General features: G+C 66.5%; 1 protein-coding gene across 2 annotated transcripts; it reads right to left on the bottom strand.

Moving 5' to 3' along the window:
- Window positions 1–1,891: 1,891 nt before the first annotated feature.
- On the bottom strand, window positions 1,892–20,257 carry LOC309882003 (semaphorin-3F-like). Of its 2 annotated transcripts, XM_082768614.1 has the most exons (19): window positions 20,020–20,257; window positions 17,011–17,196; window positions 11,408–11,568; window positions 11,179–11,241; window positions 10,572–10,691; window positions 9,596–9,685; window positions 7,473–7,566; window positions 7,043–7,162; window positions 5,888–6,027; window positions 5,691–5,805; window positions 5,376–5,445; window positions 5,064–5,208; window positions 4,746–4,968; window positions 4,068–4,156; window positions 3,779–3,820; window positions 3,368–3,525; window positions 3,227–3,294; window positions 2,498–2,631; window positions 1,892–2,411 (listed from the first exon to the last, which is right to left on the bottom strand). In XM_082768614.1, exons 2-19 carry the CDS (start codon window positions 17,120–17,122, stop codon window positions 1,992–1,994), a joined length of 2,364 nt encoding a protein of 787 aa, XP_082624740.1. In that variant the 5' UTR covers window positions 17,123–17,196; window positions 20,020–20,257; the 3' UTR covers window positions 1,892–1,991. The 2 variants fall into 2 exon arrangements, with proteins under 2 accessions (XP_082624740.1, XP_082624741.1); XM_082768615.1 differs by lacking the exon at window positions 9,596–9,685.
- Window positions 20,258–22,628: the final 2,371 nt, after the last annotated feature.

The following is a 22,628-nucleotide window of genomic DNA, read 5'->3' as shown; positions in this document are numbered from 1 at the left end:
CCAAGTGGGCCAAGGACGGGGACAAGGAGCTCGGCTTAAGCCAGGCCCCGGATAAAACCCCCGAAATCTGCCCCGGGCTGAGCTCAGCAATCCCCTGGCTCCCAGCGTCAGCGCTTCTGCCACGGGGAAGGGCGGTGGGGTGAGGGGGGGGGGCACCCAGCTGTCCCCGCTGTGGGCATGGGGACGGGGTCTTGCTGTCCCCAGGCCGGCCCTGTGGATGTGGTGGCCCCGTGGCGGGGGTGTCCCTGTTGTCCCCAGGCTCATGGTGGTCCTGCTCTCCCTCCCCAGGCTCCCTCGCGAGCCATCCAAGCGCCCCCCCCAACGTTCCCAGCACCCCACCCGTGTCCCTTTCCACCCCCCTCCCCAGTGGTGTTCCCAGTGTTCCCCTCTTGCACTCCCAGTGCCCCCCAGCAGGCCCAGTGCCACCCCTCTTGGTGTCCCCAGGGTCCCCTCCCGCACCACCGGGGACCCCCCATTTCCCCCCCCCAATAACATCCCCCAGTACCCTAAGGGGAAACTCCAGTGCCCCCCAGTACCCCCAGGGACACCTCGGGGACCTCGCTGTGTCCCCTCCCTGCTGTTCCCAGCAGCTCCCTGTGCCCTCTGCCCCACAGCCCCGTGTCCCCAGCCCCTTGTCCCCTGTCCCCCCCCCCCGCTGTCCCCGCTGTGCCCCCCCCGGCCCCGCCGACGCCGACCCCTGGGCTCCTGCAGCGCCGATCCCGGCCGCCAGGGGGCGGAAGGACCCAGCACAGCCCCGTACAGCCCAGTATAGACCAGTACAGACCAGTACGGTCCCGTACAGCCCCGTACAGCCCAGCACAGTCCAGTACAGCCCCATACAGCCCAGCGCTTCCCTAGTATGGCCCAGAACTGCCCAGTCCGTCCCAGTACCACACCCACTGCCCCCAGCACCAGCCAGAGAGCCGTCCGTACTGCCCATTAACACCCACCACCACGCTCCCAGTGCCACCCAGTACTGGATCCCAGTACCAGAGCCCACAGCCCCGGTCCTTCCCCCAGTACCAACCCCGAGTGCCCCCAGTGGTGCCCCCCAGCACCACCCAGTACTGCGCCCCTGTGCTCCCAGCACAACCCCCTACCACGCGGTGCCCTGGTCCCCTCCCTGTCCCCCTCCTCACCCCCCCCAGTGCGCAGTGACCCCCCCCAGCTGCCTGCTCCCTGTCCCCAACAGAGCACACGCAGGCGCCCGCATCCATCCCAAATCCAGCATTTATTTGGGCGTGCTCCCGGCTGCAGGGGGGGGACACGATGCATGTGGCTGTCCCCACACTCCTCACCTACAACTATTTACAACGCCCAGAAGTAGGCAGGGTGCTCCAGCAGCACCCATGGGTGCTGGAGTCCACCCCACTGCAGCCCTGTCTCACCCCTCCTGGATGTGCCCCCCACCCCATGGCACGGGTCCTGTCCCCAGAGGGGGCTGAGGCCACGTCCCCGTGCCCGCAGCCACCTCGCCCAGCCTGGTCCTAAAAAACTGAAGAGGGTTGGGTGGGGAAACTGAGGCACTGAGGCCAGGGGCGGGCTGTTTGCCCAGTGCCACCTCTCCCCCTGTCCCTGCTTTGTCCCCTCTGCCCCTGCCTTGTCCCCTGCTGTACCCCCAAGAGCATCACCCCCTCGCGACCCAAACCCTGGCACTCAGCCCTTGGTCGTGCAAGCCGGGATCCTGGACCCCAAGGGGCTTGGGGGGGGCACAGGGAGGGAGGATGCAGGATGCAGCCCCCCCCCAGGGTCCTCTGCTCTGCCCGGTGCTGGGAGGTGATGCTCGTGTCACCGAGTGGCTATGTACAACCTGCAAATAAATACCGCTGTGGGTGGGGGGCCTTGGGGGGGGGGGGGAGCGCATGCATGCGTGTCTGCCTGCATGTGTGTGTAGATATATATATATATATTTATTTTATTTATAGATATTTTTTAATATTAAAAGGGGGGAAAATAGACCACTGTGCTAGCAAAGTCCCTGGCGAGGGGGTTCATGTGTGCCCGCAGGTCTCTGGCGGGTGATTCCGGCGGCTCCGTGGCTTCTTCTGGTCCTGCAGCTCCTTTGAGGCTTTGAGGGCAGCCAGCGGCTCGGGGGGGCCGGGGGCCGGGGGCCGCCAGTAGCCCTGGCAGTACTGGTCGAGGAGTCCCAGCTCGGGGCGGCTGAGGAGCTGCAGCAGGTCCTGGTAGCGCGGCGTGGGGGCTCCCGGCAGCCCGGCGGGGGGCACCTCGGCTTGGAGCAGGACAGCGTGGACGGCGCGGGCGGCCAGGACGCGGAGCTGCACCCTGGTCACCGTGTGCTTGAAGTTGTTCTCGGTGGCGGTGCAGGAGTAGAGGCCGCCGTCGGAGAGCTGCAGGGCGCGCAGCAGCAAGCCCTGCTCCGTCCGCAGCACCCGGCCGCCCTCGGTGCGCAGCTGCGGGGAAGGGGACGAGGGGAGCTCAGCCGCCTGCCGTGGTGCTGCCGGGCCCAGCCCGCGGCCCCCCGGCTCCTTCCTCCTACCTCTTTCCGCCGGTCGCTGTTGTCCTTCTGCAGCAGCCACTTGACGGTGGCCTGCGGCGAGCGCGGCTGGCACTCGAGGAAGGCGGTGCTGCCCTCCACCCCGTACTGCACGGCCTCCACCGCGTTCTTGTTGGCTGCGGTGGCAGGGCACGGCATGGCAGGCTGCTCGCACGTGTCCCCATGCCCCACCGCCCTCCTGCACCTACAGCTCTGCCCTGGGCAGCACCAGTTGGGGGGCTGCCTGCCCAAGCCCCTCTGAGCGCATTTGTGCACCCACCCATGGTCATCCGCCTCTGGAGTGTCCATCCATCCACCTATGCTCTTGCTTCTCCCCAGTGTATCCACCTGTCTGTCCATCCATCCATCCGTCCGTCCATCCATCTTTCTTCAAACTCCAACATTTCTAGTCATTCCTCTACCCTCCTGTCCGTCCATCTGTGCTTTCTTCTCCAATGTATTCCTCCATCCATCCATCCATCCATCCATCCATCTTCAATCTCCAACACTTCTAGTCATTCACCTACCCTCCTGTCCACCCATCTTCTTCCCCAATGTATTCCATCCCTCCATCCCTCCCTCCCTCCATCCACGCTCGCCTTTTCCCAATATACCCCTCCACAACACATCCATCAGCCCTCAAGGCCCTACCTGGCCACTGCCCCCATTCCCTTGCCTCCTACCCCCGTGCCCTCCCAGGGGCTGCCCCCACCTGCCCCCTCGCCCCCTCACCATTGGAGTTGTAGCCCCGGCACTGGCGCATGGGGTTGCCGTGTCGGATGTCCTGCCGCCTGCTCCTCCTGCAGGGAGGCAGGAGGTGACCTGGGGACCCTCTTGGGGACCCCCACGCCCCCCACCTCCCCGGGCTCCCACCTCTTGGAGGACGCCGAGTAGCGGCTGCAGGCCTTGCCGTCCCAGGCACAGTAGGGGTCCCGCGCCAGGCAGCAGTCAGCGCAGGCTTCTCCGTACACGTCGCACCGGTGCAGGGCCAGGTGGGTCACTCCTACGGCCGAGGACACGTAAAGCTGTTGCTGTTGGGGGGACAGAGAGGACAGGGTAAGATGTTCCCTGGCCGCGTGGCCTTGTCTCCAGCCATGAGGGACCAGCACCAGTTAGCTGCAGCCTCCCGGTGCTGGGAGCGGTGGAGAGGGCTCAGCCTGGAGCCACCCGGGGCCGGCTCGCCCTGGGGCCACTTGCAGGTGTCCCCGAAGGCCGCTGCCATGGGATGGTGACAACAGGCAGTGCTGCAGCCGGTGCTGGTCCCCAGCCATGTGCTCCACTCACCCTCTTGGAGGAGATGGTCATCGTCTTGATGGGTGCCGGCACCTAGATGGAGGCAGGAGGGAGGGACATGGAGGGGCCCGGCCCGATGTCAGGGGCCCAGGGTGGGCACCCCAGACCTGCCCTGGGCATCTGGGGGGGACGAGGGGCCAGCAGGCAGAGGGATGATGCTGCAGGTCCCCCCTGAGCTGCCCAAGGGACTAGTTGGTGCCAGCTGCAGGCAGGGGGTGGAATTGGGGCACGGCTGGGCTGGGGATAGGCAGCTGCAGGAGCAGGACGAGCCAGCCCTCACCTTGAACACCTCGATCTCCTCCAGCATCAGCTCCTCTGTCTCCATGTCGTCCCGGGGCAGCACAATGACTTTCTGCACTGTGCCCCGATCTGCAAGACACCAGGGTGCCTGGATGCTCAGTGCCACCGGCAGGGCACCCGCGCCCTCCCCTCCTAGAAGGGGGTCCCTGATGGGGCCAGGGACGTGGGGAAGGACACCCCCTCCCTCCCCAAGCACATCTTCATCTGCCTCCTTCTGCTGCTACGGGTGCAGTGTGACACTCTTGTCACTGTTCCTAGCAAGGTGCTGCCACCACTCAGGGCAGAGGGACAGCCGCTGGGGATGGGCACTGGGTCGGGGGAAGGACCAGGACTGAGCACGGTGGCACTAGGATGGGCAATATGGAAGGGGAAGCACCAAACTGGATGACGGTGCCCCCAGCACAGGGAACGGGGCTGGAGAGCTGGGTTTGGGAGGTGGAAGGAACCAGGCTGGATGGTGGTGTCCTGGGATGGGCACCAGGGCATGGGAAGGGCAAAGCTGGATTGCAGCAACCCCAGGATGAGCAGTGGGACAGGGGAGGAACCAGGCTGGACGGTGGCGTCCTAGGACGGACAGCAGGGCAGGGGATGGGCCCCTGACGCCCTCCAAGGCCGCGCTGGAGCATGCTGCGTTCTCTGCGGTGTGCGGCGTGGGTACCTGTGCCCAGGAAAAGCACCTCATAGCGCCCGTCTGCCGCGTCCACCTGGTCGACGGCGATGGTGGTGAAGCGGTAGTTGACGTTGGTGCGCACGACCAGGGGCTGGCGGTGGGCCGGGTACACGGCGTGGTACATCAGCGGGTGCGAGCGCATGAAGTTGATCACCTCGTCGGGGTAGTCCTTGGTCGACTTCATGGAGGGCGTGAAGGTCCCCCCGGGGCACTGCGGGCAGGCGGAACGCAGCGGTGGGCTCCCGGCTGCCCCGGGGACAAGCGGTGGCACCGGGTGCCATGCCCACGTGTGGCCGGGGTGCTTACAGTGCCTGGCCGGGGGTAGGGCATCTTGCCCGTGTAGGGCATCCACTGGTAGTTGGGGCCCTCCTTGTGGGCGAAGGGCCCGTTGAACACCATGCGGATGTCGGCCATGGAGTAGACGCAGACGGCTGAGCCCTTGAACACTGACCTGGCAGGAGGAGTGCCACGGCCTCATGGACCTGCGGCCACCTCCAGGGTGACCCCCCCGCCCCGTCCTCACCCCGTGCCCATCTCAGCATCCCCAGGACCCTCGCCCACCTCGGCAGGAGCCCCCAAGCCCCAGGGACCGCCACGCCACGAGGGCGCTGTGCTCACCCCGATGCGGAGAAGACGGCGTAGATAACGGGGTTCTTGGTGTCCTGCGTCTGCTGGATGAAGACGTCCTCTTGGGACAGAAGGAAGAGCGTGTCACCACCGGGGGAAGGGCAGGGACCCCTTGCCGTGGTGCCGGGTGGGAAGGAGGATGGATGGGGTGGGAGCAGTGCCTGGCTCCTCTCCCAAGGGACTCCCAAACCTCCCAAAGAGAAGGGGCACCGTGTCCCCTCCCCAGGCTGCCCTGATAGCCTCCAGGGCTGCCGAAGGACCACCAGGGTGTCCCACTCCCCCTTCCCGCAGCGCCCAGGTGCTCACGGAGCTCATCGAAGTGCGTCTCGATCCCATCAGGTCCTGGCACCGAGCAGACGAGACGGGCCTTCAGGAAGGTGCTCCACTTGTTCACCAGGCAGCAGTGGCCCCCATCGTCGTTCTGCGGCACAGGGACGATGCTCAGCCCGGCGCGGCTCGGCACCGGCACCCTGCCCGTGCCCCTTTCGCCCCGCCGCACGCACCAGGCAGATGCGCCCGATGCGGGAGTAGACCCCCGGGCTCAGCGGGGCGTCAGCCGACTTCTCGCGGAAGAAGAAGTAGAGTTTGTCGTCGTTCCTCTCGCTGCTGTCGGGGATGAGCTGGGCACGGATGAAAGCCGGGTCTGCAAAGGCACAAGGTGGTGCCATCAGCTTGGGGGCACCCCCAGCTCCCCCTTATCCTGCAGAGCCACAGGCGTGGTGGCGTGGGGACACCGGCCAGCGGTTATCGGCTGGGGGGGTCCACGCTGGATGGTGGGAAGCCTCCCCTTGCCATCCATCAGCCCGTGCCCCGCCGGTGCTGACAGCTCCCCCTCTCCGCTCCCTGCCCCGGCAGCTCCCAGGCCCAGCAGGACCGTCCCATCTGCTCTGCTCTGTTTACTCAGCTGCTGCCCTGGGGCCGGGGGTGCTCCACGGGGGCAGGAGGAGCGCTCGGGGTCACTGACTGCCGGCGACACGGTTGAACGCTCAGCCCTGCGGAAACCCACGCAACAGGCTCCAACGGAGACAGCCCTGCTGGGTGCTCCCACCACAATGCAGAGTCCCAGGCGTGTCTGTCACCATGTCCCGTGCAGGTAGCCCTCTATCCATCTGCTCTAGATTTATTTCCTTCCTTCCTTCCTTCCTTCCTTCCTTCCTTCCAACAAGCCATCCATCCATCCATCCATCCATCCATCCATCCATCCAACAAGCCATCCCCCAGCCACCCAACCATCCATCCATCACTCATCCATCCCTCATCCATCCATCCATCCACCCACCTATCCATTCATCCATCTATCCACCCACCTATCCATTCATCCATCCACCCACCTATCCATCCATCCATCATCCATCCACCTATATCCATCACTCATCCACCCATCACTCATCCATCCACCCACCCACCCACCCACCATCCATCCGCCCACCCACGCGTCCATCCATCCATCCATTCACCTGCCGCCCACCCCCCCATCACCTCCCCATCCGTCCCCCACGCATCCATCGCCCGTCCCGCACCACCAGGCGTGCACCTGCCCGCACTGGCTACCGTCTCTGCGCGGGGAGGAGGACGCGGGGTGACAGGCTCCATCTCCTCTCTAAGGCTGGAGCCATGGGGTCCCTGAGGAACCTGGGCCGATGCCACCCCCTACCAACCATTGAGCCAGCGTGAATTGTACTGGTCCGTCCTCATGGCCGTCTGCTTGCCCATGGTGCGGAAGATGGCTGCGTCGGTGCCCATGAAGTCGATGTACACGCCGGCATAGAGCTCTTCATCTGCAGATGGGGAGGGGGCAGAGGTCAGCCAGCCCCCAGCCACCCCTGTCCACCCACCTTCTCCCACTGCCCCCAGGCTCCATCCAGCCCCGGCCAGGAGTGACCAGGCCACCAAGAAATGCGTCCCGGGGAGCACTGGAGGATGTGACTGGTGTGCAAGGGACCTCCAGCCTGCAGGATTGGAGCCAGCTGGGTGCCCAGTGCCACCACCCGCAGCAAGGGTGGCAGGAGACAGAGCCCAGCTTCTCGGGGCCACGCGGGGAGTGCTCCCTCTGCCCATCCACGGGCCCTGGGGAGCCACAGGACTCACTTATTAATGCAGAGACGGTGTCCACCTTGGGGTCGTAGGAACACTTCCCTTTGCCCGACTCCAGCTTGTCCGGCTCCAGGTAGAAGATATAATCCTGGGGAAGGAAGCAGAACAAGGCGCTTGTGACATTTTCCCCCTCTGTCCCCATGGCACCTTCCGAAGCAGAGGCCTCCTCGGGGTGGAGCAGAGTGGCCACCAACGCTGCCAGCTGACGACGAACGTGACGGGACCACAGGGGCGTCCGCAGGACTCCCGAGAAGCCGAAGTCTCCAGGAGGTGCTCCTCAGGTGCTGCAGGATGCTGCTCCGTGCCCTCCGCCGTGCGGGTTGATCCCTGCTCGTCGTGCACAGGATGAACGCGGGGCGCTCCCCGGAGCCGCTTCGTGGCCCGCGTGGCCACCGCGGGGCTGCTCGGGCCATCGGCATCGCGTTGACTCCAGCCACCAGCGGGCAGGGCTTGGCTGCCAGACCTGGCAAGGAGCTCGGCCCGTGTCCTGGCCAGGACCCATCTTCCAGCAGCATCCACCACGTGCTTTGGGGCCGGCCACCCCGCGCTGCACCGCCGGGAGCCGCTCTCTCCACTGTCACCGCTGCCCTCCCCAGGCTGCCACAGCCCCGTGGCAGGGTGAAACACAGCCTGCCTCCCACAGAGCACGAGGAACCTCCTGCCCTGCCGGCCAGGACACCCTGAGTGTCCCCAGAACACAGCCCTGGGGACAGGGTCAAGCAGCACCAAGCCGGCACCCACCGGGCACCCCGGCACCGCTGTGCCTCGGGTGGTACAATCCCTGCACGGCGAGAGGGGCTGGGGGGACAAGAGGGTCACTGCAGAGCACCTGGGCTCTGGGAAGGGCAGGCCAGGCCAGGGACACTCGCCATGGGGACGCTAGCCATGGGGATACTGGCCGTGGGGATGCTGGCCATGGGGATATTAGCCATGGGAATGCTAGCCAGGGAGATGCTAGCCATGAGGATGCTAGCCATGGGGACACCAGACATGGGGACAATAGCCATAGGGGTGCTACCCATGAGGACATTAGCCATGGGAATGCTCTACATGAGCACACTTGCTGCAGGGATGCTCGCCACAGGGACAGCAGCCACGGGAGGTTCTTCCTCTCCCATCCTCTCCCTCTGCAAGACGTCCTCTCGCCAGCTCCTCCTGGCACCCGGGGGCAGCCAGGGCGCCCAGCCCAGCACCCAGAGGTGGGCATGGGACGGCTGGGACGGCCCCGCTTCCTCCAGCCCCATCGCTGCACCACCAGCACCACGACCTCTCTGGGGACAAGCCCTGGAGGTGCCATGTCACCTGCCCCACCAGCAGGCTGTGAGCCCTCACGGGTGTGTGCTGAGCCCTGCTGCAACCCCATGGGCAATGGGGGAGACCTGGATTGAGCCCCCTGCATGGGGCAGGAGGTGCCCGTGGCTGCTGCAATGCTGGGAACATCAGGGTGTCCCCCCCGAGCTGGCAGCAATGTTCCCCTTGGAGAGGAGGAGATGGGGCAGAGGGACGCGTGGGCAGGATGGGGCAGGGGCAGGGACAGGGAGGACCCAGGCTGGGGGCCCCACGCCCACGCGCTGACCCGTGTTAGTCCAAGGGGTTGGGGACACTGTCAGGGCAGGCTGGATGCTGGCTGTCCCCAGGAGAAGCCGGGGACACCACCACCTCCCCGAGCCTGCTGCCCGCTCTGCTGGAGCGAGGCAAAGCAGAGGGATGCTGGCGAGGCGGCTGCTCAGCGACACTTTTGTAGACCCTACCAAAACACCTCCTGCACGTGGCCGTCCCCAGGTCCCCTGCCTCGGTGGCTGCTTGGATTTGAAGGGACACGGCGGGTCCGGAGATGGGAAAAGCTGGCAGTGGAGGCGAGGGGAGGACTGCCAACCCTGACAGTGCCCCCTGCGGGGACGCGTGCGAGGAGGAGGGAGTTAGTGAGAGCAGGAGGGGGGAGAGGCCGGGCCGCTGCTGGAGAACACTTTGCAGAGAGGAGGGGAGGCAGCAGGGGGGGGCACGGTGACAGACCCCACCCCGGGGAGCTGCCGGTGGGAAGGAGAAGGAGCCCGCGGCTCCGGTGCGCCCGGGGAGAGGTGGGCACAGCTGCGGCGGGCTCCCAGACCCGTTCCCACCTTGCTTTCTGCCGGTCTTGGGCTGCGGGGGCCGTCGGTGGCTCTGCTTTCCCGGCCTCCCGGAGGGACGGGCTGGCTCGGCGGAAACCCCTGGGGAAAAGGAGCAGGGCAGAGAGTTAGCGCCGGGGGATAGAGGGGGTCCCCCCAGGCTGGGGGCTGCGGGATGGCTCCGGCAACCCCTGTCCCCACGGCACAGCGCTCTTCAGTGGCTCTGCACGCTGCCAGAGGGGACGGCAGCAGCCTCGTCCCCAGGGCCATCGTGCTGTCCTGGACTGCGTGGGCATCCCTGGTGGTCCTCGAGTGCTGTCACACCCATGAGATGTCACCGACGGTCCCAGTCCGGGGTGGTTCAAGCCACGTCAGCCTCTCCTTGCACCAGTCCTGGCACCACACGCCTCCCTCGGCTCGGCTCGCAGAGCTCCACGCGGACAAGACGAGGACGTGGCCGGGGGCTGGGGGTGATTGTGACAAGCAGAGCCCCCCGGCCACCCTTGCAGCGTGCCACAGCGGTCACCCCAAAACCACTCCTTCCACTGCACGTCCGACCCAGCGGGGCTCCGGCAGCACTCCCTTGGGTTACTCCATCAGGGCCAGCCGACGTTGTTCTCCCTTGTTGGTAGCTGAGCGTCCCACGGCGCGTGCCACCGCTGTCCCTGCTCCCCTGTGGCCACCAGATCACCACGCTCCCTCCTCGCCAAACGCCAGCCCTGGCACGGAGTCGGGCGTCTTCTCCATCTGCGCCATGAGGTCCCTCGCGGCGGGGCAGGAGGGCACGTCGGAGCGGAGCCCGCGCCGGGTCCAACCCATCAGGGTGCCGAGAGGAGTCTGGAGAGGTCCCTCTGGGTCTGCAGAGGTGGCTCGGCCCCGCTCAGCATCGCCCCACCGGCGCTCGGCGTGTCGCTGTCCCCCCCCCGAGCCCCCTGGTGCTGGCCCCGGGACCTGCCCGGCCGCAGCCCCCGTCCCTCCCGCCCCTCACCTGCGCTTTGCGCCCGCGGTTGATGAAGGCGCAGATGGGGTTGTAGGCGCCGGTGCCGCACACGTAGAGGTGGGTCCGGTTCCAGGGCTGGATCAGGCGGATGAAGTTGCCGCACTCCCCCTGGGAAGAAGAGGGGAAGAGCTGGGAAGGCAGAAGGGAGGCTGAGAGAGGAGGGTGGGAGGCTGGCATTGGGCGTGGGCTGGCACAGAACACGGGCTCGTGGTGGCCACGGGCTGGTGTGGGTTATGGGGTGGTGTGGGCCATGGCTCTGAAGCTACATGGGGAGCTGTGCCTCCTGCTCGCCCACAAAGGCTCTGGACGTGCCTGGCTGGCACAGAAGGGACAGCAGGACATAGAGACACCTCCGAGCGCCAGCACGCACAGCGCACCCCGGGGATGCCTTTTCCAAGGGAGAACACGATGGCACGAATTCTGCCTGGTGGCCACCAACCAACCCCTCTGCCGCTACCAGAAGGGGGCTCACGGTGGACACGAAAGCCCCGGGGACGGCTGGAGTCACCAACAACACGGGGGCTCGACAGCCAGCGGTGACCCAAGCAGGGCCTGGAGCAGCAGAGGCAGCTCGGCGGGCGCTGGTGGCACTTACATTGCTGTTCTTGCCCGACAGGATGCACTCCTCGATCCTCTGCGGGGGGGCAGGCCAGTGGATCTGCAGAAAAACAGGAGATGGGGAGGAGATGGGGAGCACAGGGCTGCTGGCCCCGTCCCTGTCCCTGTCCCTGTCCCCTCCCAGCCCCAGCACCACCAGGCGGGACCCTCGGGACACCCAGCCCCACGTCCCCGGCGGGTCCCCAGCCCGAGGGGCGGCAGCTTACAATGAGGGGCTCGCGGTTGATGTCGTGCAGGTCGAGGGAGAGGACGTAGTCCTTGCTGCCCACGTACATGCGGTCGTGGTCCTCGTCCTTCAGCAGGATGCGGTAGTCGCTGGAGTTGAGCAGGAAGTTGAAGAAGTGCGCGGTGCCGCTGGCCTTCAGCTCTGCGGGGCGCGGGGCAGCACGTCAGCACCCTGCCGCCCTCCCAGTGCCTCGGGGACACCGACTGGGACGGACAAGGGTGGCCAGGACACGGGGCAGCACCAAAAGCCAGCCCCCGGCAGCGGAATGGGGGTGCCCACCGAGATGGGGCACGACGGGGGGTGGTTGTCCCAGCACCTCCAGCGCTGGCATCGTCCCCTCCTGGAGTGTCCCCACCCCTAGGACAGGGGAGCAGGGAGGCAAAAGAGCCAACTCCTTGGTGTGTGTGTAGGGGGGGACACGGGACACAGATCCCCCCCCTCCACCCCACCCCGCGCCCCCCTTGGGGAGTTATTTTTAGCCTGAGTGTGGGAGAAACGAGTGAAAGAGGATAATGAGGGTCATGAATATTCACAAGTGCAGCGAGGCAGCCAGATGGAAGGCAGAAGTGCTGCAGATGATGTGGGACGGTGCCAAGGACCACGCGGCAGGGGCAGGGCACCGGCGAGACTGGGGGGGGGGCAGAAGGAGGAATGCCACCCCCCCTGATCCCCTCCAACCTCCCTGCCCCCATCCCTGGTGCCAGGAATCCCCCAAAACCCGCAGAGCACGAGGGGCTGGGGTGCCACTGCTGCTACCCCCCCGGGGAGGACACCACCTGTGCCGGGTGCTGCTCCCTGGAGAGGTGCCACCCCAAAGGGGACGCCACCAGCATCCCCCAGAAGCCAACTCCACCTGATGCCAGCCCCAATTTGGGGAGCTGGGGGCAGCCCCCCCCTCCTTGCCTCCCCTCCCCGCAGGGCAGGCACGCAGGCAGCGCTGGGGCTGCTCCGGGAAGGAGCGAGCTGGCTTCCAGGCACGGCCGGGCACGCAGCCAGCTCCTGGCCAGGATGCCGAGCTCCTGAGACCTCCCCGACCTCCTGCTCCCGAGTCCCGGGGGGCGCTGGATACATCCCAGAGGTCCCCTCCCATCCCCAGCACCTCCGGGACCTGTAGGGGGGGGAATCTCCCCTGATCTGTTTGGGGCAACCCCCCCCCTCTGACCTCTGACCTCCGACCTCCCGCTCCTGGGGCCCCCCAGCCCGCAGGGATCCGGAGGAGCCAGCTCGTTAGCGGACACACCTGATGAGCACACACACCCCGCTGCCGCCTGGCCCCGAGCTTAATCCCCTTTTAATTGCCTGCAGGGCCCCCGGCTGCCCCGTCCCCGCACAGGTGGCCTCCCTGGGGACAGTGGGGACCGAGCCCCCGGCGCGGCACCGCGGGGAGGGCTGCTCGGCGCCCCAACCCCTCCTGGCATGCTGACCTCGTGGTGTCACCTCGGTGTCACCTCTCCATCACCATTACGTGGCTGGGAGCACGAGATTTGGGGACCCCGACCCACCAGTGGTCACACCAAACGCCAGGAGGGGCCGGGAGCAGCGCAGCCCCATCACACTTTCCATAAAGCCCAATTCCCCTGGGTTTTGTCCCATTTTTCCAGCCCTTCCTCGCACCTGGCGGCTGCCACCCACGCATGCCCTTGTCCCAGCCGGGAGGAAGGAGTTGTCCCCGGCTCCGAGGGGACAGCAATGGGGTGGCACGCCCCCCCCCCACCATGTCCCTGAAGCCCAGGTGAGGTTTTGCAGGTCCCTAAAAAGCAGAAGGGGGCACACCCCGGGGGTGGGGGAGCGGTGCAAAGGGTTAATCCCATTAGGGACAGGGCGGCCACCTCCCCAGGTGCTCCATCAGCCCATCCCCTGCGCCTGCGAAACCAATTACACCCGATCTCACCCTAATTAGTTTCTAATTACGGGCTTGTAGTGCATTCAACATAATTAGCATGTAAATTACACGCCGTGTTTATATTCAATAACCGCTCTGCCCGCTCCTGGCAGCGGAGATGACGGGGCCTTTTGGGAGCCCTTTTCTTTATTTTCATCTGGGGGAATGAATTTAATTCACGTGCCGACGGAGCCGCCCGGCTGCCCGCACCGGTCCCCGGGGTGTGGGGACGGCTGGGGACAGGCAGAGAGACCCCAAAGGGGCAGGGAGCAGTGTGGGGCCGTGCCGGGATCGGGGCCTGATACCAGGATCTGGGGTCACGGTCGCTCCCCACAGATCTACCCGGGGCCTTTTGCCCCGCCAGCTCCCCACGTTTTGGGGTGTTTTCCCCAATTTCCCCAAATTTTCGCAGGTTGCTTTGCGGGTGCTGCCTTTCTGGGAGGGTGGAGGGCCCAAACCAGGCTGGGACAGGGAGCGGGGTGAACGTGGATTTGTCCCCATTTGTTGTCATTGGGGTTGATCAAAGAGCCGGGTGGGTTGCCTTATGAAAGCGGAATTGCTTATTTGTTTGAGCATCACTTCGCTACCCCTTGATGGGTTATTTATGATGTAATTAAGCTAATTACATGTAATAAGAGAGTTTCCGTGGCCCCGAGCCAAGCTCTTTTTCCCATTTAACCGACTCACAGGTGGTAGGGAGCCGAAGGAGCCCGACGGGGGCTCGGAGATGAAATGGCTCCGGCTCCCGCGCCACCGAGCACGGCGGCTGCCAGCGCTGCTCGCTGCGCCCGCGGGCCGCCTGCAGCCCCCCGGGGACAGACCCCGGTCCCCGTCCCCTCCACCACAGGTGCCGGGGCGCCCGGTCAAGCCCCACATCAAAGCAGCCAAGCTCCAGAGCAGGGCGATTTGGGCACGGTCCAAAAAAAAAAAAAAAAATTAAAAAAAAAAAAAAGCTTTTTTTTTTTTTTTTGTCAGCCAAAACGCTGATTCATCCCCAGCCAAGAGGGAGCGGGGTTTTGGAAAGGCTGGTTGAAAAATGACCCCCCTCGCCTCCTCCTCTGGAAAGCTACTCGGCGAGAGGAGCCGCCGCCACGCACCGCCTTCGCTGCTGCTCGGTGGTTTGGGGGGAAAATCTGCGTTTTCCCCAGCCCGGGGGAGCCGCCGCGCGTTTTTCCAGGCAATTTGCTGCCCGCCAAAAAGGCGGCGGGGAAGGAAGCAGCTCAGATTGCTCCAGGTAGGGGGCCGCCGGCGGATCCTGCCGCATTTTTCGAGGCTGGTTGGCTCCTTCCAGCGGGATGGGATTCAGGACCCTTCACCGCCGGTGCTTTTTTTTTGGGAAAAAATAAAAATAAATTAAAAAAAAAATATATCGGAGGAGGCAGCGGGCGAGGGGACACTGCGGGAGCCTGGCGCGTCCCCGGAGCTGGCTGTCCTTGTCCCTGCCCGCGTCCCCCCCATCTGGCCGTGTTTATTTGAAGCCGCCGGCATCACGCGCGTCCCACAGCTGCAGCAGCTTAGGTGGGCGCCTGGGCGGCCCCGGCCCCCGGCCCCCCTCCGGCCATCTGCCACCGGCAGCCCCCGGGGCGGGCACGCGGCGTCCCAGGACGCGGGCAGGGAAACTGAGGCAGGGAGCGCGGTCCGGCTCCAGGACGTGATTTTTTTTTTTTTTTATTACTATAATTCTCATTTAAAGTGATTTATTGGTGGTTTTTATTTTTCTTTTCCCACTCGGATGGGGGAAATAGGTGGGAGGGAGCGGAACCGCCCTGCTGCCCACCCAGCCCTTCCCGCTGCCCGGCTCCCGGAGGTGACAGCCGTGACCGCCGGGGGACAGCGGCTCCCTTTTGAAGCCCAGCCCGGGGCCCTGACCCCAAAGCCTTCCTCCCCGCACCGCCAGCCGCTGAATCACCGCCACCTCCCGCATCCTCTCCCCATCACCTCCTGGGGAAGCCCAGCCCGGGGAGCTGACGTCCTCCGGTGCCCAAACCCACCCGGCCTGGAGGAAACCGGAGGAGAGAGAGAGAGAGAGAGAGGGGGGCAGCAGGATGCGCCCGGGAGAAAGAGGGGGGGGGGGGAAATTTACTAGCAAGAAGAAGATGATTAAAAATATCCACCCTATTTCTGGCCGGGAAGAGCTGTTGGCAAAACAGAGCCGCTCCACGGCCTCTCCCTCTTCCAGGGAAGCACGGGACCGCGCTGTTCTTTCCATGCTGGCCACCTTCCTGCCCAGCCACCGCGGCCGCGGGGACGCCGGCACAGGAAAGCCTTGAGAGGGAGGACAGGGAACGGAGCCGCGGGGTCCCCACCGGTCCCACCCCAGGGCAGGGGACGCGGCCGGCAGCCCCTTGACACCGCAGCCTTTCTGTGTTTTTTTTTTTATTTTTTTTGTTAATATTTTCCCTTTCCCCTAAGCGCTACGAGCGCAATTTAGTCGAGGATGACGCAGGCCCCCGGGAGCTGCAACGAACGCCACTTCCTCCCCAAGCGAGCGATAACAAGCGAGGCAAACAAACCCGGAGATGCTCCCGGCGCTGGCCGGGCTCCAGGCAGCGCGTCTGAAGCAGGGGGGGGACACACACGGGGTGCCACCAACCCCCCCCCAAGAGCTCTGCAGGACCACATCCAGCCCCGGCCAGAAGGATGCTGCGGGCGGCGGTGGCACCCGAGCCTGCCTCGGTCAGCCCTGTCCCCTTCCCAGGGCTGTCCTTGGGACACGTCCCCATCCCTGTCCCCATCCCAGCAGCAGCCCAAGGCCCGTTCTCCTCCGCTGGGCTTGGGAAGGGACGGGTGACACGTCTCTGAGACCCCACAGGTTTGGACAGGGCCGATCGTGCACATGAAGGACACAATCCCGCAGCATCCCCAACCCAGCCGTGCTTATTTGGGATTAATTGGGCACAGCAGCACCAGGCATTAAGAGCACCGCAGCAGGAGCAGGCCCTCAGCTTCCCCGGGACACGGAGCGGGGCGAGGATGTAGGCCCCTGCCCCATAGCACCCCGTGCCCTTCTGCCAGCCGGGGCACCCCTGGGGGACACGAGGATGTCCCTGCAGGTGGAAGCCACCAGCACGGCCTCCAAACACCCCAGCCGTGCCCTGGCAGCAGCCGAACCCCCTCCTGGGGACTCTTGCAGGCAGCAGCCGGCCCCGCTCCGGGCAGGAATCGCTCCCTCACCTCTCGCCTGGGCTTGTCCCCGGCCTCTTCATACCACAGATTTTCGTGCCGAGGCCAGCCCTCACCTCCAGCAGCCCGCCCTGACCCGCCGGGGGCTCTGCAAACCCTACAGGGGGCTCTGCCGGCCCCAGCAGGCTGGGGGGGCTGCAAGGGAACAGCTCCGTCCATCCCCTCTCCCAGCACAGGCTGGGGGCAGACACCGGATCCATCCCATTGCCCCCCCCGGGAAGCACCCACACGCCCTGGTACCGAAGGGTTAACCCCTTCTCCCCCCCTCCCAAATCCCCCCCCCAGGCTCCCTGCCAGCCCCAGGCATTAACACCAGCTTGGGGTCGGCGTCAAGCTGCTGTCTGGCCCCGCCAGCAAGCCATGTGCTGGGGGGGGGGGGGACACAGCACGGGAACCCCATAGGGACACGGATCCCAGTAGGATTTCCCAGCAGGGAGATGCCCGGAGAACGGTGACCCCGTAAAGGGCTGCGGGGGTCACCTCCCACCCGCCCACCCCCCCCAAATTTCTGCTCTTACCTTTGAAGGAGAGCTGCACCCTGGGGGTGGCAGGCACGTAGTCCTTGGCGTGGGCGGCCCGCCAGCCCAGAGTCAGTAGGGTGGCCCAGAGGAGGACGCTGACCACAGGCATGGTGTGCACGAGCCGGGGGGGGTCCCAGGGCACGGGGCTGTCCGTGGGAATCGGGGGTGGGGGGGGCACACCACCTGCCGGAGAGGGGACATCAGTTGAGGATGCCGTAGGACACGGAGCGGTGTCGGGCAGACAAAGCCAGCACGCTGCCGTCCCCGTCCTCGCACGGGTCCCCTCCCTGAGCTGCTGCACGAGCCTGGAGGGAGAAGGGAGAGACCCCGCGGTGCCCACCCTGCCCGACCCCACCGGCAGCGAGCGGGGGGCACCCTCCCCAAGGAGGGGGAGGCAAACCCAGCGTCCCCCCGCCGCCCTCATCGCCTGTCCGCAAATCTCTGCCGTCCAGGAAGGGCCCCAGAGGGCGAGGTGGGGGTAAAGGGGGGGGGGGCAGGTGGCAGCCAAACCCCACTCTGCAGCCTGGGAGGGGGGCAGAATTAGGGGGGGCTGGCTCACCCCCAGCTGCGGGCACGACGCCAAGCTGCAGGGCGAGGCGAGCGCAGCGGCGAGCACTGCGGCACGCTCCCGCTTCGCCCAGGTGAGGAGCATCCCCCCCCCTCACCTCCCCCCAAACCCACCCCCCCCTTCTCCCCGGGGGTCCCATCCCCATCCCTCTTAACCCCCCCCCCCCCCCCCCAAATCTCCTCCCAGCCCCAAGCAAAGGCGCAGCGAGCAGAGCCGGGCTCCAATCTTTCCAACATGAGGGAAATCTGGACTTCATTATTCCGAGAACGAACACACACACCAAAAAAGAAAAAAAAAAAAAAAAGGATTTTTTTTTTTTCATAAATAAAAGAGGGGAAAAAAAAAAAAAAAAAAAAAGAAAAAAAAAAGCCCTGCCTGTGTGCCAGGCAGCTGGACTCCCTGGGGCTCCGGCACGGAGCAGAGTCCGCCAAGCTGCCTCCAGCAAGCCACACACGCACCCGGCTCAGCACGCTGCTCACCACGTCCCCAGAGCCTGGGGACCGTCCCCCCGGCGTGCGTCCCCCTCCCGAGGTGACCCGAGCATCGTCCCCGCGCACTCCGGAGCCCGGCTTTAGGATTTGGGAGGCATCTGGCGGGAAGTCCCACATCTGGGGCGGGGGCTCGGCCACTTGGGAGTGCCCGGGGGGTCTCTGGGTGGTGGTGGTGGGGGGGAAAGGGGATGTGCCCTGCAAGGCTGCGACATCGCAGACCCACCTGGGGCCAGGAGGGCTGGACGGGCAAGAGGGTGGCCACCGGCCCCCGAGCATGGCTACCCCAAAATGAGAGTCACACCAGGAGAGGGACGGGGCCCCAGACCCCGACGGGAGGCGGTGGCACCCCCGGGCTCCTGCCCCGCACACGGGGGGCAGCGGCTGCAGCGCCGGTGGCCGGGGACGGAGGGGGATGCGCGAGGGGCGGCCGGGCTGCGCGGAGAGGAGCTGCCTCTCCCCAGGGCTCCATATTTTTCTCACTATTGCCTTTGGAGCCGGTAAATATTTAGATTTGCTCGTCTTTCCCCGCGCGCACACCCAGCTCCGCTCCATTGTGCTGGCATTCGGGCCCCGGCCAGGCCCCCACCTCCCGCCCGTTCCCAGGCTCTGCCCTGGCCATCACCGCGGTGCCCCCTGCAGCCGGGGCAGGCGGGGACCCCCCCCCCCAAAAGCTCCTCCGCCAGCTAACCCCACAGTTGGTTGCAGTTCAAGAGCCCCCCCTCTCCAGCAGCCCCCTCCCCGGGCAGCTTTTCGGAAATAAATTCTGGCAAATCCCACTCTTGCACTTGGATGGAGCTGCGTACGCGTCAGAGACAGGGAGCGAGATGGCAAACAAAGGAAAAGAGGGAGAGGAGGGGAGAGGAGAGAGCGCACGGCGAGGAGGGGAGGAAGGGGACGGCGGCGAAGGGGGGAGCCTGGGGAGGGTCGGGGGGCGCCCAGGCTGGGCGAGACGAAGCCGATCCCGAGGGGGCAGCGAAGGGAAACGGCTCCGGCCAGCGCACCTCGGCCGGGAACCCTTCACCTCCAGGGTCATCTGCGCTGCGGGGAAACTGGAAACTCCGAAGCGGGTGTGTGGAGGGGGTGGGGGGGCCGCATTCCTGCCCGCCAGCGGCCCCCCGGCCCCACCGCCCGGCTTCATTGTGGGCTGCGCGCCCCATGGCACGGCGCGGTGCCCGGCGGGGACGGGAGCGCGCCCGGGACGCAGCCCCCCGGGGCTCGGCCGCTTGCGGGTGGCAGGGAGGGAAAAAGGGGAGAAAAAAGGGGGCCGGAGGGGAACGAGCCCCGTGCGGGTCTCCTCCGAGGAGGAGAGAGAAAAAAAAAAAAAAAAAAAAAGCATAAAAAGAAAAAGAAAAAAAAGGAAGAAAGGAAAATCGCTGCAGACCCGAGGAATAACTTTGCACAACTTTGCGCCGCCTTTCACCCCGGCGCGGGCCCTCCGAGCAGCCGGGCCCTCCCCGGGGAGCTCAGCCCCCAGCCCCGGGCGTTCCTCGCTGCTCTCCCCGGCCCCGTGCAGGTCCCGCGGCCGCCCCACTCGTGGCCGCCCCCCTCCACGCGTGGGTGCCCGCCGCCCAGCCGCCTCCCCCGGAGCGCTGCCACCGCCGGCTCCGCGCGTCCCTCGCCGTCGCCGCGTCCCCCCCCTAAATCCCGGGCAGGGATTAATTGGGGGTGGGTGGGGGGACACACACACGGAGAGATACGACCCCCACGACCCCACTCGCGTCTCGGGGATGCTCGCGGCGGGGCGGGGGGCACCGGGACACCCCCGGCAGCGGGGCGCCGCGCCGAGGGACACGCGTGGGCACCGCGGCGACACGCGCAGCCCCGCTCCCCGAGCCCGGGACGTCGCGGGCGACTTGCAGGCGGCGTAAACTTTCCTCCCGGGGTGGGGGGACCCCCGGGATCCGACCCCACCGGAGACCCCCCCCCAATTTTTTTCCACGCTCTTACCTCGGGCGGCGGAGGGAGGGCGACGGCGGGGCTCAGCGCCTCGCCGGGCACCCGCGGCCCCCCGCCGTGGCGCGGCCGCAACTACCGCCGCGTCCCCGGCCCATGGAGAAGCGGCGGCGGTGGCGGTGGCAGCGGCGGGGCGGGGCGGCGCGGGCGGGACTCGAACCCGCGGCGGGGCGGGCCGGGGGCTGCGCGGGCGGCGGCGGCGGCGGCTGTGGCCCGGCTCCGAGTGGGCGCCGCAGCCCGGGCGCTCGCCATGGGGCTCCGCGGGCTCATTTGCATAGCCCCGCCCACCCACCCCTCGGGGCCACGCCCCCCTCTCTAAGCCCCGCCCCCTCCCTCCCCGCCGCCGCCGCCGCCGGGGCCGCGGGTTCGAGCCCCGCCCCCGCCCCGCTCACCTCCGGCTCCTGCCTTTTGTTGAGCGAGGCCGGGGTGGGGAGGGGGTGGTGTAGGAGGGGGTGTGTGTGTGGGGTGGGGGGGGGGGGGGACACAGGGAAAAACCGGCATCGGGACCTGGGGCCGCGCCGCCCCCTCCTCGCCGCCCCCTCCTTTGTCTGCGGGGTGCCGGCAGCGAGAGCCGGGGGGGGTCCGAGGCAGCCCCGACAAAGAGCGGCCCCCCCCCATGCCCCACACCCCCCCGGGGCGCACCCCAAAAAGCCCCAAAAGACCCCAAAAGCCTCGGTTCGTGGGCAAGGCTGAGCCCCCCGGGTGGCTCCCCCCCTGCTCTGCTCCCCTCTCCGTGCCCAGCCGCCCCCCTCCCACCCCCCCCCCGCTGCTTTGCCTTCGGTTTTCCTCGCAAAAACGGGAGTTTTGGCACCGGCTCCTCACTCCCAGCAGCGGTGAGATAAAAAGGGCACAAAACCCAACCTGCGGGGGCTCCCCGGGCTGAAATAAGTCGGAAAAAAAGCTGGCATCCCCCCCCCCCGGGAGCCCCCAATCCCTCGAGGCCGGGGCTGAACAAAGCCTGCCCTTTTTTCCCCCCTTTTTTCCCCGTTTTCCCCCTGATTTCCCCCATTCCCTTCCTCCCCTTGCCAGGGCATCGGGCTGCCACCACGCACCGGGCAGGAGCCCACCCGTGTCCCCCCCGTGTCCCCCCCAGCACCGCTCCGGAGGTGGTGACCCACATTTGGCAGAGGGAGAAACTGGGGCAGCCGCTGCCACCCGGCCCCCCCAGCCCTTTATCCCCAGCCCCGGGGGCTCGGGGTGCCCGTTGGGGGGTGCCCGGGACCTGCAGAGGAGCTGGGTGCCCCCCGGCCAGCCCCACACGGTGGGATGGGGCTGAGCGCCCAGCCCCGGTGTATGATTAACCCAGCACCGAGCCATTAAGGGGCCCAGCCTCTCCCAGGTCCCCCGTGCTGTAAATCAGCCTTCCTGCAGCTTCCCTGCTCCGCTTCAGGCCGGGGGGGGGTTTCCTGTTCGCATTCGGTGCTGAGGTTCATCAGTCCCCCCCCCACGGCCTCTCCATGACGCCTCCAAGCCTCGCCATGGGTCTCCGTGTCCCCCCGTTGTGGGGCTGATCCCCCCGTCCTCCCAATGGGGAGGAGGGGACAGCATCCCCCAGACCCTAGGAGCCTGGTGTCAGCGCCTCGACCCCTGCCCACCAGCCCCAGGTGGGCACCCACCACCGTCCCACCACCCCATCCCATCCCCATCCCATCCCATCCCCATCCCCATCCCATCCCATCCCCATCCCCATCCCATCCCCATCCCCATCCCCATCCCCATCCCCATCCCCATCCCCATCCCCATCCCCATCCCCATCCCCATCCCCATCCCATCCCATCCCATCCCATCCCATCCCCATCCCCATCCCATCCCCATCCCCATCCCATCCCCATCCCATCCCATCCCATCCCATCCCCATCCCCATCCCCATCCCCATCCCCATCCCCATCCCCATCCCCATCCCCATCCCCATCCCATCCCATCCCCATCCCATCCCATCCCCATCCCCATCCCCATCCCCATCCCCATCCCCATCCCATCCCATCCCATCCCCATCCCCATCCCCATCCCCATCCCCATCCCATCCCCATCCCACCCCATCCCCATCCCCATCCCCATCCCCATCCCCATCCATCCCCATCCCCATCCCCATCCCCATCCCCATCCCCACCCCATCCCATCCCCTCCCTCTCCTCCCTGGTCACTCTGGTTCCTTGCTGGACACCCCCCCATGACCCCATCCCTCATGCATGTTTGGGATATTTGGGCCTTTGCCTCTACAGCAAGGGTGTCAAATGCTTTCTTAAATAGGGTTTTATTATTCTAAGAGCCTGGAGGTGGCTCCGGCCAACTTTCTGCCTGGGGACAAGCCAGCAGCCGAGCTGTTCCTCCCGGGGTCCCCCTTGCACACCAAGGGGCTGGGGACCAAACCCTCACCCCCCCGGCACCCCACAGATGGGCAAGACCCCAAGCAGGGAGAAAAGCAGAGCGTGCCCACCCCTCACCCTGCAGATTTGGGGTGCTGAGCCTCCCCCCGAACCCCGAGGCGGCGATGCCAGGGGAAGGCTTTGCCCCGTGCACCCCAGCGGGCTGCCGTGATGGATGGCCGAGGCGCGGGGCTTGCCAAGCCCGGCGTGTTTGGACGGCGCCGTGTTTGTCTTGGC

This window comes from Aythya marila (genome assembly GCF_965140915.1).
Source record: "Aythya marila genome assembly, chromosome: 10".
NCBI classification, from domain to species: domain Eukaryota; kingdom Metazoa; phylum Chordata; class Aves; order Anseriformes; family Anatidae; genus Aythya; species Aythya marila.
The sequence above is the reverse complement of the archived record's forward strand: the minus strand, read 5'-3'. Positions and strand labels throughout refer to the sequence as shown.

Excerpts from the sequence above, each read along its gene's own strand:
- LOC309882003 (XM_082768614.1), bottom strand. The coding sequence starts at position 17,122 with ATGCCTGTGGTCAGCGTCCTCCTCTGGGCCACCCTACTGACTCTGGGC. Across the intron at positions 10,692-11,178 it reads TGTCGGGCAAGAACAGCAAT|GGGGAGTGCGGCAACTTCAT; the intron begins GTAAGTGCCACC and ends TCTTCTTCCCAG. Across the intron at positions 2,632-3,226 it reads CCGGGGCTACAACTCCAATG|CCAACAAGAACGCGGTGGAG; the intron begins GTGAGGGGGCGA and ends CTGCCACCGCAG.